Here is an 18104-nt window from a genome sequence, read left to right as displayed (position 1 = left end):
GAGGATACAAACAAATGGAAGAACATTCCATGCTCATGGGTTGGAAGAATCAATATCGTGAAAATGGCCATACTGCCCAAGGTAATTTGTAGATTCAATGCCATCCCCATCAAGCTACCAATGACTTTCTTCACAGAATTGGAAAAAACTACTTTAAAGTTCATACGGAACCAAAAAAGAGCCCTCATCGCCATGTCAATCCTAAGCCAAAAGAACAAAGCTGGAGGCATCACGCTACCTGACTTCAAACTATACTACAAGGCTACAGTAACCAAAACAGCCTGGTACTGGTACCACAACAGAGACATAGATCAATGGAACAGAACAGAGCCCTCAGAAATAATGCTGCATATCTACAACTATCTGACAAACCTGACAAAAAAAAGCAATGGGGAAAGGATTCCCTATTTAATAAATGGTGCTGGGAAAACTGGCTAGCCATATGTAGAAAGCTGAAACTGGATCCCTTCCTTACACCTTATACAAAAATTAATTCAAGATGGATTAAAGACTTACATGTTAGACCTAAAACCATAAAAACCCTAGAAGAAAACCTAGGCAATACCATTCAGGACATAGGCATGGGCAAGGACTTCATGTCTAAAACACCAAAAGCAATGGCAACAAAAGCCAAAATTGACAAGTGGGATCTAATTAAACTAAAGAGCTTCTGCACAGCAAAAGAAACTACCATCAGAGTGAACAGGCAGCCTACAAAATGGGAGAAAATTTTTGCAACCTACTCATCTGACAAAGGGCTAATATCCAGAATCTACAATGAACTGCAACAAATTTACAAGAAAAAAACAACCCCATCAAAAAGTGGGCGAAGGACATGAACAGACACTTCTCAAAAGAAGACATTTATGCAGCCAAAAAACACATGAAAAAATGCTCATCATCACTGGTCATCAGAGAAATGCAAATCAAAACCACAATGAGATACCATCTCACACCAGTTAGAATGGCCATCATTAAAAAGTCAGGAAACAACAGGTGCTGGAGAGGATGTGGAGAAATAGGAACACTTTTACACTGTTGGTGGGACTGTCAACTAGTTCAGCCATTGTGGAAGTCAGTGTGGCAATTCCTCAGGGATCTAGAACTAGAAATACCATTTGACCCAGCCATCCCATTACTGGGTATATACCCAAAGGACTATAAATCATGCTGCTATAAAGACACAAGCACATGTATGTTTATTGTGGCACTATTCACAATAACAAAGACTTAGAACCAACCCAGATGTCCAACAACGATAGACTGGATCATGAAAATGTGGCACATATACACCGTGGAATACTATGCAGCCATAAAAATGATGAGTTCATGTTCTTTGTAGGGACATGGATGAAACTGGAAACCATCATTCTCAGTAAACTATCACAAGGACAAAAAACCAAACACCACATGTTCTTACCCATTGGTGGGAATTGAACAATGAGAACACATGGACACAGGAAAGGGAACATCACACTCTGGGGACTGTTGTGGGTTGGGGGGAGGGAGGAGGGACAGCATTAAGAGATATACCTAATGCTAAATGACAAGTTAATGGGTGCAGCACACCAACATGGCACATGGATACATATGTAACAAACCTGCACATTGTACACATGTACCCTAAAACTTAAAGTATAATAATAATAATAAAAGATATTTAAAAATAGGAAAACATACAATGTTGAACTTCTCTTACAATATTTCTCAACATTTTCCTAATTATAAAGTATATCCACCAGTTTCTAAATAGAATATTCATTTTTAACTAATTCATTTGCCTAAATCCCATTTAGATTTTACTGATACTGATAATATATTTGATAATCTTAATCATAATTTTTTTTATCTTTTAAATTTTATTTCAATAGTTTTTGTGGAACAGGTGTTTTTTTGGTTACATGGATAAGTTCTTTAGTGGTGATTTCCGAGTTTGGTACACCTGTCACCTGAGCAGTGTATACTGTACCCAATGTGTAGTCTTTAGTCCTTCATCTGTCTCCCACCTTTCCCCCCAAGTCTTCATAGTTCATTGTATCATTCTTATGCCCTTGCATCCTCACAGCTTAGCTCCCACTTATAAGTGAGAACATACGATATTTGGTTTTTCATTTCTGAGTTACTTCACTTAAAATAATGGTCTTCAGCTCTATCCAGGTTGCTGCAAATGCCATTATTTTATTATTTTGTTCCTTTTTGTGGCTGATTAGTATTCCATGGTGTATACATACCACATTTTCTTTATCCACTTGTTGGTTCATGGGCATTTAGGCTGGTTCCATATTTTTGCAATTGCTAATTGGGCTATAAACATGAGTTTGCAAGTGTCTTTTTCATATAATGACTCCTTTTACTTTGTGGAGATACTCAGTTGTGGGATTAGTGGATCAAATGGTAGTTCTACTTTTAGTTCTTTGAAGAATCTCCATACTGTTTTCCATAGTGATTGTACTAGTTTATATTCCCACCAGCAGCGTGAAAGTGTTCCCTTTTGACCACATCTACACCAATATTTTAAAAATATTTAAAAATATAAATTATTTGAAAAAAGATTGAGAAGTGTGGGTTATCTGTTGGCTGCTCAATAAAAGGAGTACTTGTGAAATAGAGCTGTTGTGAAATAAAGCAGAAGGAATGGTAAAGAATGACTAAAACTGAAAAGAGGCTGTTGAGTTTCGAAATTAAGAGATATTTGGTCACCTTAGTAAAAGCAATTTCAGTGGACTGGTAAGGGATAGAAAAATGATTGTAATCAATTGAGGTGAATAAAAAAGTGAAGATGAAGAGTATAAACTATTTTAAAGGGATTTGGAGGAGGTATAAACAGGAATAAAACTTGGGAGAGCAGTTTGGCAATATCTGACAAGGTTGAAGATCCACATATCTTGTGACCTGTTAACTCTATTTTTAGGTATAACCAACAGCAGTGTTTCCCAAGGTATGGTATAGGGCCCAACTTTATCAGGACCACTTTTAAAAAATTCTTTAGTAGATGCTATTCAAATCGGCAGCAGGGCCAGTGGTGGTGCTGAGACTCGCCACTGCCCGGGCTGCTGGGCCTGAGTGTCGCCTTCGCTGCCATGGACGTCAGTGGGCCCTGACAGACCTATGGAGAGTCGGGGTGTGCCTCTTGGGCCTTATCGGGCCACCAAGCTGGAATGCCCTTCAGGCGGGCATGTATTATTAGTCCTACTTTACCAGTGTGGACACTGTTGCTTACAGACGTTAAATCCTTCTAAAGACACATCTACCGCAAGTGGCAGAACTAAAATTCAGATCTTCCTGGTATGGCAATCTTACATGGATTCTGCTACTTACGGAATGAAATTACCACATCTTTTCGAGCAGGAATGCCTCTAAGAAAACACAGACAACACTTTAAAAAATACGGCAGTTGTTTCACAGCAGGAGAAGCAGTGGATTGGCTTTAAGAAATAATAGCAATTTTATTAATAGACCTATTAAGAAATAATAGCAATTTTGGTCCTAAAGTTACAAGGCAACAGACTATTCAACTGTTGAGGAAATTTCTTAAGAATCATGTAATTGAAGATATCAAAGGCAGGTGGGGATCAGAAAATGTTGATGATAATAACCAGCTCTTCAGATTTCCTGCAACTTCACCGTTTAAAACTCTGCCACAAAGACATCCAGAATTGAGAAAAAACAACATAGAGAACTTTTCCAAAGATAAAGATAGTATTTTTAAATGACGAAACTTCTTGTAGAACTCCTAAAAAGCATGGATTACATTTATCTCAGGAAAATTCCGAGAAAATAAAGCATGAAATAATCAATGAAGATCAAGAAAATGCAGTTGATAATAGAGAACTAAGCCAGGAAGATGTTGAAGAAATTTGGAGATATGTTATTCTGATCTACCTGCAAACCATTTTAGGTGTGCCATCCCTAGAAGAAGTCATAAATCCTGAACAAGTAATTCCCCAATATATAATGTACAACATGGCCAGTACAAGTAAACATGGAGTAGTTATACTACAAAACAAATCAGATGACCTCCCTCACTGGGTATTATCTGCCATGAAGTGCCTAGCAAATTGGCCAAGAAGTGATGTTGTGAATAATCCAACTTACGTTGGATTTGAACAAGGTATATTCAGCACAATCACAGATTATTTTCTAGATCTCCTTGAACCTCTGCTTACCTTTGAATATTACGAATTATTTGTGAACACTTTGGTTGTTTGTGGCTATGTCATAGTTTCAGATAGATCCAGTGGGATACATAGAATCCAAGATGATCCATAGTCTTAAAAATTCCTTCACAATTTGAATTCCTTCAAATCAATGGAGTGCCTTCTCAGTCTGCTTCATAGAGAAAGAAGAATCAGATTCTACTGAGAGACTACGGGTAAGCAATCCAGGATTTCAAGAAAGATGTGCTAAGAAAATGCAGCTTGTTAACTTATGAAACAGAAGAGTGACTGCTAATGGCATAATGGGAGGAAGTTGTCATAATTTAATATAGGGTTAAGTGGTATGCATGATCTATCCTCTAACAGCAAACCAAGATGCTGTTCTTTGGAAGGAATTGTAGATGTGTCAGGGAATTCAAGTAAAGAGGCATCCAATGTGTTTCATCAATCTTTTCCAAACATAGAAGGACAAAATACTAAACTGTTTTTAGAGACTAAGCCCAAACAGGAATTCCTGTTGAATCTTCATTCAGAGGAAAATATTCAAAAGCCATTCCGTGCTGGTTTTAAGAGAACCACCACTTTGACTGCTCAAGTCCAAGAGGAGCTGTGTAATGGGAAATGCAAGTCAAAACAGCTTTGTAGGTCTTAGAGTTTGCTTTTAAGAAGTAGTACAAGAAGGAATAGTTGTATCAGTACACCAGTGGCCGAAATGATCGTGAAACCAAATGTTGGACAAGGCAGCACAAGTGTGCAAACAGCTATGGAAAGTGAACTCGGAGAGTCTAGTGCCACAATCAATAAAAGACTCTACAAATTTCAATAGAATTTTCAGAAATTTCTTTACTTCCAGCTTCTTCTATGTTGACTGGTACACAAAGTTTGCTGCAACCTCGTTTAGAGAGGGTTGCCGTCGATGTTCTACAATTATGTCGTTTGTTACTTCTGCCACCAAATTGTAGAAAGCTTCAACTTTTAATGCGTATGATTTCCCAAATTAGTCAAAATGTTGATATGCCCAAACTTCATGATGCAATGGGTGTGAGATCACTGATGATACATACCTTTTCTCAGTGTGTGCTATGCTGTGCTGAAGAAGTGGATCTTGATAAGCTTCTGGCTGGAAGATTAGTTTCTTTCTTAATGGATCATCATCAGGAAATTCTGCAAGTACTAACTTATTTACAGACTGCAGTGGAAAAACATCTTGCCTCCTAAAAAAAGGGACATACTGAAAATCCTGGAGATGGACTATTTGTTCCTTTGCCAACTTACTCATACTGTAAGCAGATTAGTGCTCAGGACTTTGAAAAGCACAAAGTTTATACCTCTCAAGCTGCAATTACAGAACTTTTAGAAAATGTTATTAAAAACAAGCTTACCTCAAAGGAGAAAAGAAAAAAACTAAAACAGTTTCAGAAGGAATACCCCTTGATATATCAGAAAAGATTTCCAACCACAGAGAGTGAAGCAGCACTTTTTGGTGACAAACCTACAATCAAGCAACCAATGCTGATTTTAAGTAAGCCAAAGTTTTGTAGTCTGAGATACAAACTGAATTAAAAATTATGTAATACTTGTGGAACTTTGATAAATGAAGCCATATCTGAGAATGTATCTAATCAAAAGGAAGTCTGTTATTAATAAGGTATTTCTAAATAAGCACATTATGTAAGGAAGTACCAAAATAGTTGTTTATCAATGTGAGACTCCTAGGAGACTAACTAGATCTCAACTGAGAGCACATAACAATAGGTGATACCAAATACTTTTTGTTTTTAACACAGCTATCCAGTAAGGCTATCATGATGTGTGCTAAAATTTTATTTACTTGAATTTTGAAAATTGAGCTGTGTTCATCAAGATTAAACTATAATTCTGTTTTTAAAAGAAAATTTATCTGCATATGTGCAAGTTCTGAGATATTAGCTAATGAATTAGTTGTTTGGGGTTACTTCTTTGTTTCTAAGTATAAGAATGTGAAGAATATTTGAAAACTCAGTGATATAATTCTCAGCTGCCAAATGTTTCACTCTTTTGTATATTCTTTTTCCACTTCTGATCTGTTTATATATGTGTATGTGTTTTTAAAATGTGTATATTTTATCAGATTTTGTTTTGCCTTAAATATTATCCCCAACTGCTTCAGTCATTCATTTGTTCAATATATATATATTTTGAATTCAAATTGCATAATCTATTAGAAGATGGGGACATAAAAGAAGTATAAGGCAATCATATATTCATTCAAAAGATACTTATTTAGCAACTGCTATGTGCCTTTCATTGTTCCAGATACGCGGAGACAATGATAAATAAAACATATAATCTCTTCTGTAAGGTATTTATTTTTAATCAAGGGAGATACACCTATCAGATGCTTAAAATAACAACACTACCTACTGCAATCAGGGCATATACAATCATTCAGCTCAAGACTGACTTCTATGATGATGGAACAGGTCTCTAAGCTAGTGGTTTTCAAATTGGTGCACATTAGACTCACCCGAGGAGTTTTAAAACAGCCTATATGCCCAGGGCCTAACTTATACTAATTAAATCTGAATTTTAGGGATGTTGTATAGAGATTAGTATTTCTTTTAATCTAGGTGATTCCAGTATTCAGCCAACTGTGAGAATCAATGTCCTAAATGCTTTTTATAAACATTTTTATAAGTGTCAAGATAGTGGCACATTCACTTTATTTTTTCATTGGAAGAAAATGCCTGCCAAGTATAAATGCCTCTCATCTTAAAACAAGGTTCTTCAGGTTTCTGCTTTATCGACTTGGTACAAACTTGAAGCAAGTTGCCTTCTATTTTTTACTCCAGGATTGTTTAATATCTATTCCTTAAGTGTAAAGAAATATGTAATGCCTGGGTTGTAATAAAATCTTCATGTTTGATGACTATTCTCATTTCTCAATATAATTTCATACTATTTCTCTATAAAATGATAGTGTTCCATTTAACATTACTGATTTTTATTAAAAATCTGGACAGAAAATTATAAATATGACTTTATCCTAGAAACTGGCTATAAAATTATTGGACCAAATTGAATTCTTTCTAAGGCATTTGTATGCTAAAACTTTTTTTGTTTATAGATATGCAAAATGTGGATTATGTTGCAAATTGAGATTAAAATTATTTGGGGTTTTGTAACAATTTTAAAAAATGCTTTAGCAAAGCAGCATTTAATATTTATTTATGAAATCATTAGAAATGAGTTGCTTTAAAAATTTTTAAAAGTCAACTTTTTAGAAGTATAATTTATGCATATTAAACTATATTCATGGATAATAAAGTACATTCAGTCTAGGAGTACATTTTGATGAGTTTTGACAAATTTGTATACCTGTGTAACTACTACCACAGTCAATGTATGAAATATTTCTATCACTTCGTAGTATTCCCTTGTACCTTACTCTAGTAAATCCCAGCCACTACCCATAGCCCCAGTATACCATTTATCCACTTTATATCACTACAGATTAGAGTTGTCTTTTCTGTAGTTTCATATAGAGTCATATAGTATGTACTCATTTTGTTTTTGAGATTTACCCATGTAATTACATATTCCTAAGTAGTATTAGGTACCACAATTTGTTTTTCCAGTTATCTGTTGATGGGTTTTGGTGTATTTCCAGCTTTTGATTATTTGAATAATGTTGTTATAAATAAAGCTGCTATGAATATGTGTACATATATGTCTATACATAGACATGTATTTTCTTTTTTTTCTTTTTTATATTTTTTGAGACGGAGTCTTGCTCTGTCGCCCAGGCTGGAGTGCAGTGGCATGATCTTGGCTCACTGCAACCTCCGCCTCCTGGGTTCAAGTGATTCTCCTGCCTCAGCTTCTCGAGTAGCTGGGAATATAGGTGTGTGCCACCACGCCTGGCTAATTTTTCGTATTTTTAGTAGAGACGGGGTTTCACCATATTAGCCAGAATGGTCTCGATCTCCTGACCTCATGATCCACCTGCCTCTGCCTCCCAGTGCTGGAATTACAGGCGTGAGCTGCTGTGCCCAGCCAGATATGTATTTTCATTTCACTTAATAACTAGGAGTAGAATTGCTAGGTCATCTGAAAAGCATATGTTTAACAAGAAACTGCCACACTATTTTTCAAAATGGTTGTATCATTTTACATTCCCACTAGCAATGTATGAGAGTTCTGATTGTCCTAGATCCTTGTTAATTATTTGGTATTATCAGTCATTTTAATTTTAGCGTTTTATAGGTATGAAGTGATATTGCATTATAGTTTTATTTTGCATTTCTCTGATGGCTAGAGACTTGAGCGTCTTTTCATGTGTTTACTGGCCATTCATATATCATCTTTTGAATAGTGTCTGTTTAAATATTTTGTCCATTAAAAATTGTATTATTACTGAGTTGTAACAGTTCTCTATATATTCAGGATGTCAATCCTTGGTGAGATATATGTATTGCAAATAATTTTCTCCCAGTTTATGCTGTTCCTTTTTCTTTCTTTAGTGTTGTCTTTAGAAGAGCTGAAGTTTTAAATTTTGATGTTTACTTTACTAGATTTTCCTTTCATGGCCCTTCTTTTTGTATCCTATTTAAGAAATTATTTTATTCCTCAAGGTTTTGAAGAGTTTTCGCCTGTTTCTTCTAAAAGTTTTATAATTTTTGCTTTTTTTGTGTTTTTTTTATTATACTTTAAGTTCTAGGGTACATGTGCACTACGTACAGGTTTGTTACATATGTATACATGTGCCATGTTGGTGTGCTGCACCCATTAACTCGTCATTTACATTAGGTATATCTCTTAATGCTATCCTTCCCCTCTTCCCCCACCCCACGACAGGCCCTGGTGTGTGGTGTTCCCCACCCTGTGTCCAATTGTTCTCATTGTTCAATTCCCACCTGTGAGTGAGAATATGCGGTGTTTGGTTTTCTGTCCTTGCGATGGTTTGCTCAGAATGTTGGTTTCCAGCTTCATCCATTTCCCTACAACGGACATGAACTCATCCTTTTTACTTTTAGAATCTGTGAACCATTTCAAATTAAGTTTTACGAGTCCTACGAGGTAAGAGTCAGGTTTTTTTTTTTTTTTCCATATGAATATGAAGTTGTTACAACACTGTTTGTTGAAAAGACAGTTCTTTCCCTCATTGAATGATCTTGCCACCTTTGTTGAAAATCAGTTGGCTTGACCTATGTGGGTCTGTTTCTGGACTGTATTCTGTTCTATTGATTTATATGTCTATTTCTAGCCAATACTAAACTGTCTTAATTACCATAACTTTATAGTAAGTTTTAAAATCAAGTAGTACAGTTTCTCCAACTTTATTCTTTTTTCAATATTTCTTAGGATAGTCTACGTCTTTTATATTTCCAAATAAGTTTTATGATATAGTTGTCACTTCCTATGGAAAAAATGCCTTCTGGAATTGTTTTTGAGATTGTATCTATAGATTAATTTGGGAAGAAATCAGATCTTAAAAAGATTTAGTCTGTTGATCTCTGAACGTGGTATGTTTCTCCATTTATTTAGGCCTTTAAATTTTTGGAGTACTATTTTGTGGTTTTCATTGTTTTATATGTATCTTATTAAATTTAAATTTATCCTGAAATAGTTCATATTTTTGGATGCCTTTAGAAATAGTAGTTTTTCTAATTTCAATTTGGAATTTTACATTGCTTGTATTTAAATATATAGTTAATTCTTACACATTGGTCTTGTATCGTGTGACCTTGCTAAATTGCCTGTTGGTTCTGGTAGCTTTTGTGTAGATTCCTTAGCATTGTCTATATACATGGTCTTGTCTATGATAAAGATAGTTTTACTTTTTCCTTTTCAATCTGGATGCTATTTTTTTCCTTGCCTTACTATATTGGCTAGAATGTCCTGTACAATACTGAAGAGAAATGGTGAGAGTAGACATCTTTGTTTTGTTTGTGACCTTAGTGGAAGAACATTCAGCCTTTTACCTCAAATAAGATATTAGCTATTAAGCATCTTATAGATGTCCTTTATGAGGTTGAGGAAGTTCTCTTTTATTTCTAGATTGCTGAAAGTGTTTATCATGAATGGGTGTGGGATTTTCTCAAATGCTTTGTTCTGTATCATTTAAAATAATCATAGGAGTTTTCTCCTATATTCTGTTAATATAGTAGATTACATTGATTGATTATTAAAATGTTACATAAATCTTTCATTCCTGTGATAAACCCCATTTAGTCATGATGTGGTATCCTTTTTGCATTTGCTGAATCCATTTTTTAAAACATTTTGAAGGATTTTTTTCCTGTGTGTTAATGGATATTGGTTTGTAGTTTTCTCTGTAACTTTTTTCTGCTTTTTGTATTAACGTAAAATTGGGTTCATTAAATAAATGGAAAATAATTTCTCTATTCTCTAAGTTTATGTAGGTTTGATATTATTTATTGGTAAATGTTTGATAGATTCACTAATGAAGTCATTTGGGCCTAGAATTTTCTCTAAAGGAAGGTTTTTGATAACAATTTCTTACATAGATACAGGGCTATGCAGATTTTCTGTTTTACTTGTGTCTGTTTTAGTAAGTTGTATTTATTAAGGAATTTGCCATTTCACTTAAGTTTTTTATTGTTGGCATGAAATTGTTGATAATAGTTTTTTGTTATCCCTTTAATGTCTGTAGAATTTGTGGTAATGTCTCCACTTTCATTCCTGATATTGGTAATCTGTGTTTTCTTTTTCTGTCTTTTAAAATCACTCTACCTAGAGGTTTGTCAGTTTCATGGATTTGTTTCAAAGACCCAGCTTTTGGTTTCATTGGTTTTTCTGTCTTAGATTTCATTAATTTCAGGTCTTTTTTATATCCTTCCTTCTGTTTACTTTGGGGTTTACTTGGTTCTTCCTTTACTATAAAGAAAAGATTGATAAATTTGACTCCATAAATTGTTTTTTAAAGTTGCATGGCAAAAGCCACTGTGGACAAAGTCAAAATATAGCTATCAAATAACTGTGATAAAATATTTACAACATATGTCAGAGGGCTGGTATGCCTGATACATAACAACCTCTTAAAAATTAAGGGATAAAGGACCAAAACGTGATGGAAAAGTTAAAAGAAAGTTATCAACAGACAATTCGCACAGAAAAGATCGGGAAATGTTCCTCAAACATACTAAAAAATGTGGAACTCATACTTGAGAAACATTAATTAAAATAACACTGAGCTACCATTTCTCATTCATCAAACTGGCACAAAATTTTAAATTTTTATTTTATTTTAGTTTTGAGACAGGGTCTCACTCTGTCGCTCAGGCTGGAGTGCAGTGGCATGATCACGGCTCACTGCAACCTTGACTTCCCAGCTCAAGTGATCTTCCCACCTCAGCCTCTCTTGAGTAGTTGGGACTACAGGTGTGTGCCACCATGTCTGGCTAATTTTTGTATTTTTTGTACAATTTTGGTTTCACTATGTTGCCCAGGCTGGTCTCAAACTTGGACTCAAGCAACCTTCCCGCAAACGGAAAATTTAAAAAGTCTGGCTACACATTCTTTTGAGGCTGTGGAGAATCAGGCACTCCTGCAAATGTTCTTTTTCAGTGTTTTCTGGATTTCTTCTATGTTTGTGTTTTTTCAATATATTTTTAGCTATTCTTGTATATTGATATGAACTTTAATAGCAGTTTGTCTAGCTCTGTAAAAAACCGTGTTGATATTTTTATTGCAATTGTGTTTATTGTTTATCGTAATTTATAAGCTAATTTAGGAAGGCAGTTATAGGAAGAAAAGCATGGAATGAGACAGGAGTGAGGACAGAGCCATAAAGTTCTCTAATATTTAGAGAAGGGAAATCTAGAATGGGAAATGGAAAAGGGGTGGTTGATGAGAGTTTTAAGGAGGAGGAGATAGTTTTAAGGAGAATAGATGTGCTGAATACTGATGAGAAGTGTCTTCAGGTAATGTATTGTTTAATACATGAATGAGGGACACTGTTCTTAGGCCCTTTTGGGGATCCAAATGATCATATATACATTGAATAAGGTGTAATGTATACATTTTATTCATTGATGCATTGAATAAGATGTAATGTATTATTGAATACAGGAATGAGGGACACTGTTCTTAGGTGCTTTTGGGGATATAAATGATTATATAAACATTGAATGAGACCCAAATCCTATTCTTAAGATATTATTGTCTAAAAAGGAACATGAGATATGCTAACTTGACTTTTAAACTTTATGAGGAGAGGTACTAAGTTTGCAGTATTCATCACTGCATCCTTAGCACTGAGTCTAGTGTATATAGTTGATTTTTAATATATATGTTGACTGACTAATAAATGATCAAAATGCTCTTTCACAGGTTTCTTTAATTATTCCACACTTAAAGATATACATTGAATAAGGTGTAATGTATACATTTTATTCATTGATGCGTTGAATATTATTCTACACTTAAAGATATATACCAGAAATGAACAGGTCATTCCCCTAGGTTTTTTTTTTTACATTTGTAAAAATGTAAACCCTATGATTTTAATTTATTTGAATCATTCATGTTAATAATTAGTGAAGTCTGAGGGAATAACATAATCTATGGAGAAAGTGTAGAGTTATGAGAAAACCTACTTGAATATGCCATGTGCCATTAGGGATTCATTTTAGGGCCAAGTGACTTTCATTGGAAGACACTGATAAGGGCCTATTGGAATAGACACAAGTTACACTGAAAAGGATTATTTGAATTTGGGCAGATGGAGACAGGAAGAAGTATGTTCTGGATGAAGAGAGAGATTAATTGTGGACATTTTTCTTATATGGATACATTTCAGTATTCTTTGAATTATTGCTGTGAAGTAGATATTATATTTATTCATTCAGTGTATTCTCAGTGCTAGGCACTGTAGAGAATATAAAAGTAGATATAAGTGCCATATTGTGTGTCACGTTTTACTGGACATTTTGAAATGGTGTAACTTGAGATATTATATAAAGAATGCGGCAGAGCTTTAAACAATTTCTTTACCTGAATTAATTTATATTTTAGGATATGTTGAAAATGCCAAAATATTTTTAGGGCTTCTATTTTCTTTTGTTTCCTCTCCTTTTTGAGACTATGAAGCCAAATACTATTTAATTTAGGTAATATACTTTTAATAGTTTGCTAAATAAGGAGACAGTTTTATATTTTATTTGTAAAAGAATAACGATTTGTTCTATTTGTCACAAGTATATTTGTCACCTTGCTAAATCAAGGTCTGATAAGAGGCTGAATTCACAGAATTTTGTCCTTGAACCTCATATGTCTATCTCAGCAGTAATTTCTGATGCTGGCAATACTTCTCAACGGAGTGATGAGTCTTTTGGGAGTGGAGATTCTATTAAAACACTCGACTTTGAAAAATACTTATTATAGTTCATGTTCTCAGAAAATATTTTAAACCCTGGCACTCTTCTCTTTTGGATTTTGTAAAAAAGACGTTGCTGTTTTCCTGACAGTAGACCATTGTTTTTTATTTGAATTCTATTATCTTTTATTTGCAGTTCCTTAAGTCAAGCTATGACCAAGGTAATTATGCTAGTGTATCTCATTGTAACTATTTATTCTAAGAAATAATTTAATATAAAAAAGTCCTTAGATCTTATCCAATAATGGCATAAACTTGGAGGTTAATGTTATATTTAGAGTCCTCATTTTACATTCTCTCCAGGTGTGTACACTCAAATTTATGCATTTGCCTTTCACTTGTATGATAAATGACTTCCAGATCTATATCTATTATTTAAATGTTCCTGGGAAATCTCTATTACTGCCCTTACTCTTCTTTACTGTTTGGTATTCTTTACTGTTTGGTAATTACTGATTTACTTGCCTGTCTTTGACTAGTCTGTAAGCTCCTTGAGGGCAGGGATTATATTCAACATCTTTTGGAAGACAGTTAATGCACAAGCAGAATGTTTTAATCATATTATTAGTTTTAGACTTAGTGCTGTATTATACTTCAGTTTGCCCTTCTACAGTGTAACCCTTTTGGGGTCTTACTTTAAGCCTGAAGTACATCCCTGGGCAGTTTCACCTTGTCTGACCTTGAATTCCAACTTATCTTCCCAGTACCAAGCAGCCGGCTGCTAAAGTATCTGCTCAGCTCTTTGGCCTCTCAGCTATTGCTGTCTGCTAGGCTTTTGGATTCTCTTCCTTCTTATGTATGCAGAGTTTAGGGATTGGTAAATTCCTCCAGGGTGAATTGCACAAGGATTTTAGGGCTCACTTCCATGCAATTTCCTCTTCTTTGGGCTGTATTGACCTCAGGTCCTTACAGCTTTGGCCTTCTCACATTCCAACCTATGGCTCCTTATCCCCCCTGGACTTCTGCTTTCTGTTCCCCTGTGCTGTGAATTTAGGTACATATCTTCACAAGAAAAAGCAAGGGTGAATGTGGAACTCTATTCAGCTTTTTTTCTCTTGAATAGTAGCCCCATCAGGTTCTGCCTATTTCAATTGTTTCCCGGTGTCTTTTAGCAGTTACTTTATGTACTTCTGTCTTTTGTTGATTTTGGTGAGACTGAGTCCTGAGATAAGCTATTTAATCATGACTGGCCTGAAGTCCATGGGCATGTATTTAAAAAAAATTTTTTTTTTAAATTGAGTTCAAATTCACATAAAATTAGCTGTTTTAAAATATACATTTAAGTGACGTTTAGTACTCTCACAATGTTGTGTGTGGATGTGTTTTTAATTTATATAAATGATAGTACACTATGGCTCTTGTTTTGTGTCTCATTTTCACCTAACAGTATGTTCTAAGAATTTTTCACTTTTTCTTTTCTAACTATTGCATAGTATGCATTTAACTTACCTATTCCTTTTGTGATGAATATATACTTTTATTCCACCTTCCCACACTGTATTGCAACTAGTAAGAATTTATTCTTGATACCATTTTCCCCAAGCAGGTAGGTTATGTAGGGGTCTTCTTTGGAAATTTGATCCTCAGAATTTCTAGTTTGAGTCATTTTCTGTGTTCTGGAGGAATTGACTCTTGGGGAAATTCCTGGATTCTTTGGAGCTGTTCTAGACTTGAAAGTTCTCCTCCCAGATTTATTTTGGCATTAGTCTAATTTCTTGAATATATCTAAACATCTGTGAACACTGTGCATTTTGCCACATAAAGGAATAGGAGCACTCTCTACCCCTTGGGGTCTTGGTTCCTTTATATAAAAATATATGTGGAAAACATTGGGGGATAGAGACATTCTACAATCTGTTGAGGGTAGTATTCTGCAATTCACTAAAAGTCTGTGACTTTAGATGATGATAGTCAGTGTATTTAGTAATCGAACTCAGAATCTGGATATTGCAAACTTCTTTACCACTTAATTAGCTTTGTGACTTTAGGCAAGTTATTTAACCTCTCAGAGCCTTGGTTCCACATCTCAATGATGAGGGTAATAATAGAGTAGTTTTTGGGTTAAAGTTAAAGAGAATGACAATGTAAAGCGCTTATCTTAGTTCTGACACATGTTAAGTGCATAGTAATGTTGATATTTTATCTTATTTCCTTTGAATACTAAATGCATTTTTGTGAAAGTGGTTATTCTGCTCATTTGGTACCCCAAAATATGGTACCTTGTATTATTTTTAATGAGTCGTGTTATTTTCCATTAAGTAGAATCTCATGGAGAACAGAGATTTTACCAGAATCTAGCTTAGATTGCTTCTCCTGCAGATTACATTAATAATGCATTTTGATTTTTTTTCCTTTTGTTTCTCTCTCTTGAGAAACAGAAAGCATTTGTATTTAAATTCAAAATCGAACTTTTTTCCCCCAGATAACCATGATGACTACACAGACTTCTACTATGACATTTGCTCCTTTTGAGGATACATTGAGTCGGATGCTGTTTGGCTGGCAGCAGCCGTTTTCATCATGTGAGAAGAAAAGTGAAGCAAAGTCACCTTCCAATGGCATTGGGTCATTGGCCTCAAAGCCTGTAGATGTTGCTTCAGATAATGTTAAAAAGAAACATACTAAGAAGAATGAATAAATTTACGTGATGAGCTCTTCAAGGCCAAAATTTTTTTTTCTTATCTACCTGTTAGATTGTGCTAATTTTTCTATGTATGTGATGTGAAATGAAGACTATATATATGGAATGGAGGTGACAGAAAGAAAGAAATTCTTTGAGGGAGACTTCCCCTTTCTCGATTGTAATTGTTGAGTGTTATGAGTGTATCATGTGATTATGCTTTACTGGTATATAAGAGATTCTGTTGTGATTATTTGAATAGTTTTATATTAATAAAAGAAGGCAAAATTTTTTAAATGTTAGAAAAATCAGACCTGTCATTGCAAAGTAACAAAAATTTTAAGCTTTTAAAAATGTAGATATTTTCATATTTTTAAAATTTGAATCTATTTGAGCTTTAGTTCAGCAGAATTAAATTTTTACTTTACATTATCATTGAAATTGCTAGGTATGGAAAACAATTCCTATTTTATTTTGAACACTGAGAAGAGTAAACTTTTCCTAAAACACTTTATATTATAAATGAAAATAAATTGCTAGTTTATATTTTAGATATAAACATCATATTTTTTATTAATACCTACATCAAATGGAAAATATCTGAAATTTTTTTCCATAGCAGATATTTTCTACTAGAAGTAATGTTACTACTTTTCATTTGGAACAGAGTATGAGTCTTAATCTGAAGTCTTTTTCATGCCCTTGTTTTAAAAAAAACACTTTTTTTCCCCTCAAAAAAATCAAGGGTGTAATTTTTAATAAATTGTTAATCCTGTTTTGTAATTTTTGTTTTAGGAGCCTGACTTATTTTTTTCTCTCTCACAAAAACACATTTGTTTTAATTGTAGGAGAAATTACTTTTCTCAGCATTTTGCATGTTCTTTCTAATCTTCGTTGGTCTGAATATATTGGTAGTAATTACTGTAATTATTCAACAAAAAGTATATCTGTTCAAAAATGTTTCCACTATGTCTTCTTTCTGGTGGCTACTGTTTTAGTTTTCTAGTTGAATATCTCTGACAAGCTTTCGTATGGTTTTGTTATATTTTCATCTACATGTAATGTGTTATTAATTTTATTTTAAATGAAAACTAATCACCTTCATGTGGAAATGCTCTGAGAATTGTCCTCAGGCATTTGGTGTAACCAGCTAACCAAGAAGAAACAGAGAAACCAGAACTTCATATGGCAGTCCATTTAGATGAAGAATGATGATATAAAATCTGGTTCCTTCTTAGCAAAATAAAAAACAAACAAGAAAAGATACTAAATGATGTTAATTTTCTTTATGATTTAGAAGTCCAGTTATAATATTAAAACTCTGTGACATAGTTTCTTTTACCAAAACCATGAACCCACTCCCCGTATCAGGTATTTTCGATGGTTTAGAAGTACTCAAGTCACATTCAAGTTAGAAGTTTTTTGTTGTTGTTGTTATTTTAAATTTTTAACAAATATAAACACCAGCAAGTACTATTACTTGCTTAAAAAATTGGGAGGGGGCACTTTTCATAGTCTTGGAATGCTAAGAAGTTTATTTTTAATATTGTGACAGAAAGCATTAAGTATTTAATAGCTCTGTATTATATTTGATACTGTTACAGTTAAAAATTTTTCAAAATTAATACATTGTTAATTGTTGACCAGTTTTGAAGTTTGGGTTTAACTATGGTTGAAATGGAAGGACTCTTGTTTTGCACTTGTATTAAAGATAAATTTATTAAAATAAGTTATTTAGCACTAATGGAGTATTACATTATTTTTATGTTTGTTTTATATTTTTCTTGAGGTAGAGTTTCAGAACTCATCTAGTGTTTTTACTAATATAGTATATATTCAGTGATTACTGTCCAAATGGGACATTGGTAGAAACTTTATTAACCTATGCAAGTATACTATAACCCTCAATTCAAGGCTCTTATGTAAAAAATGTACTGGAGAACATCGC

General features: G+C 33.9%; 1 protein-coding gene and 1 pseudogene across 1 annotated transcript in view; both read left to right on the top strand.

The window, feature by feature from the left end:
* Nucleotides 1-17900, top strand: part of TMEM38B (transmembrane protein 38B) — a 67983-nt gene extending 50083 nt beyond the window's left edge. Inside the window, exon 6 of the mRNA XM_055271604.2 lies at nt 15959-17900. Coding sequence (XP_055127579.1) covers nt 15959-16174 — 216 coding nt within the window. The 3' untranslated portion in view covers nt 16175-17900. The remainder of the gene's footprint in view (nt 1-15958) is intronic.
* On the top strand, nt 3035-6189 carry LOC129479061 (DEP domain-containing protein 1A-like; annotated as a pseudogene).
* Nucleotides 17901-18104: the final 204 nt, after the last annotated feature.

The sequence above is a fragment of the Symphalangus syndactylus genome, chromosome 3 (genome assembly GCF_028878055.3).
Source record: "Symphalangus syndactylus isolate Jambi chromosome 3, NHGRI_mSymSyn1-v2.1_pri, whole genome shotgun sequence".
Lineage (NCBI taxonomy): Eukaryota > Metazoa > Chordata > Mammalia > Primates > Hylobatidae > Symphalangus > Symphalangus syndactylus.
The sequence above is the reverse complement of the archived record's forward strand: the minus strand, read 5'-3'. Positions and strand labels throughout refer to the sequence as shown.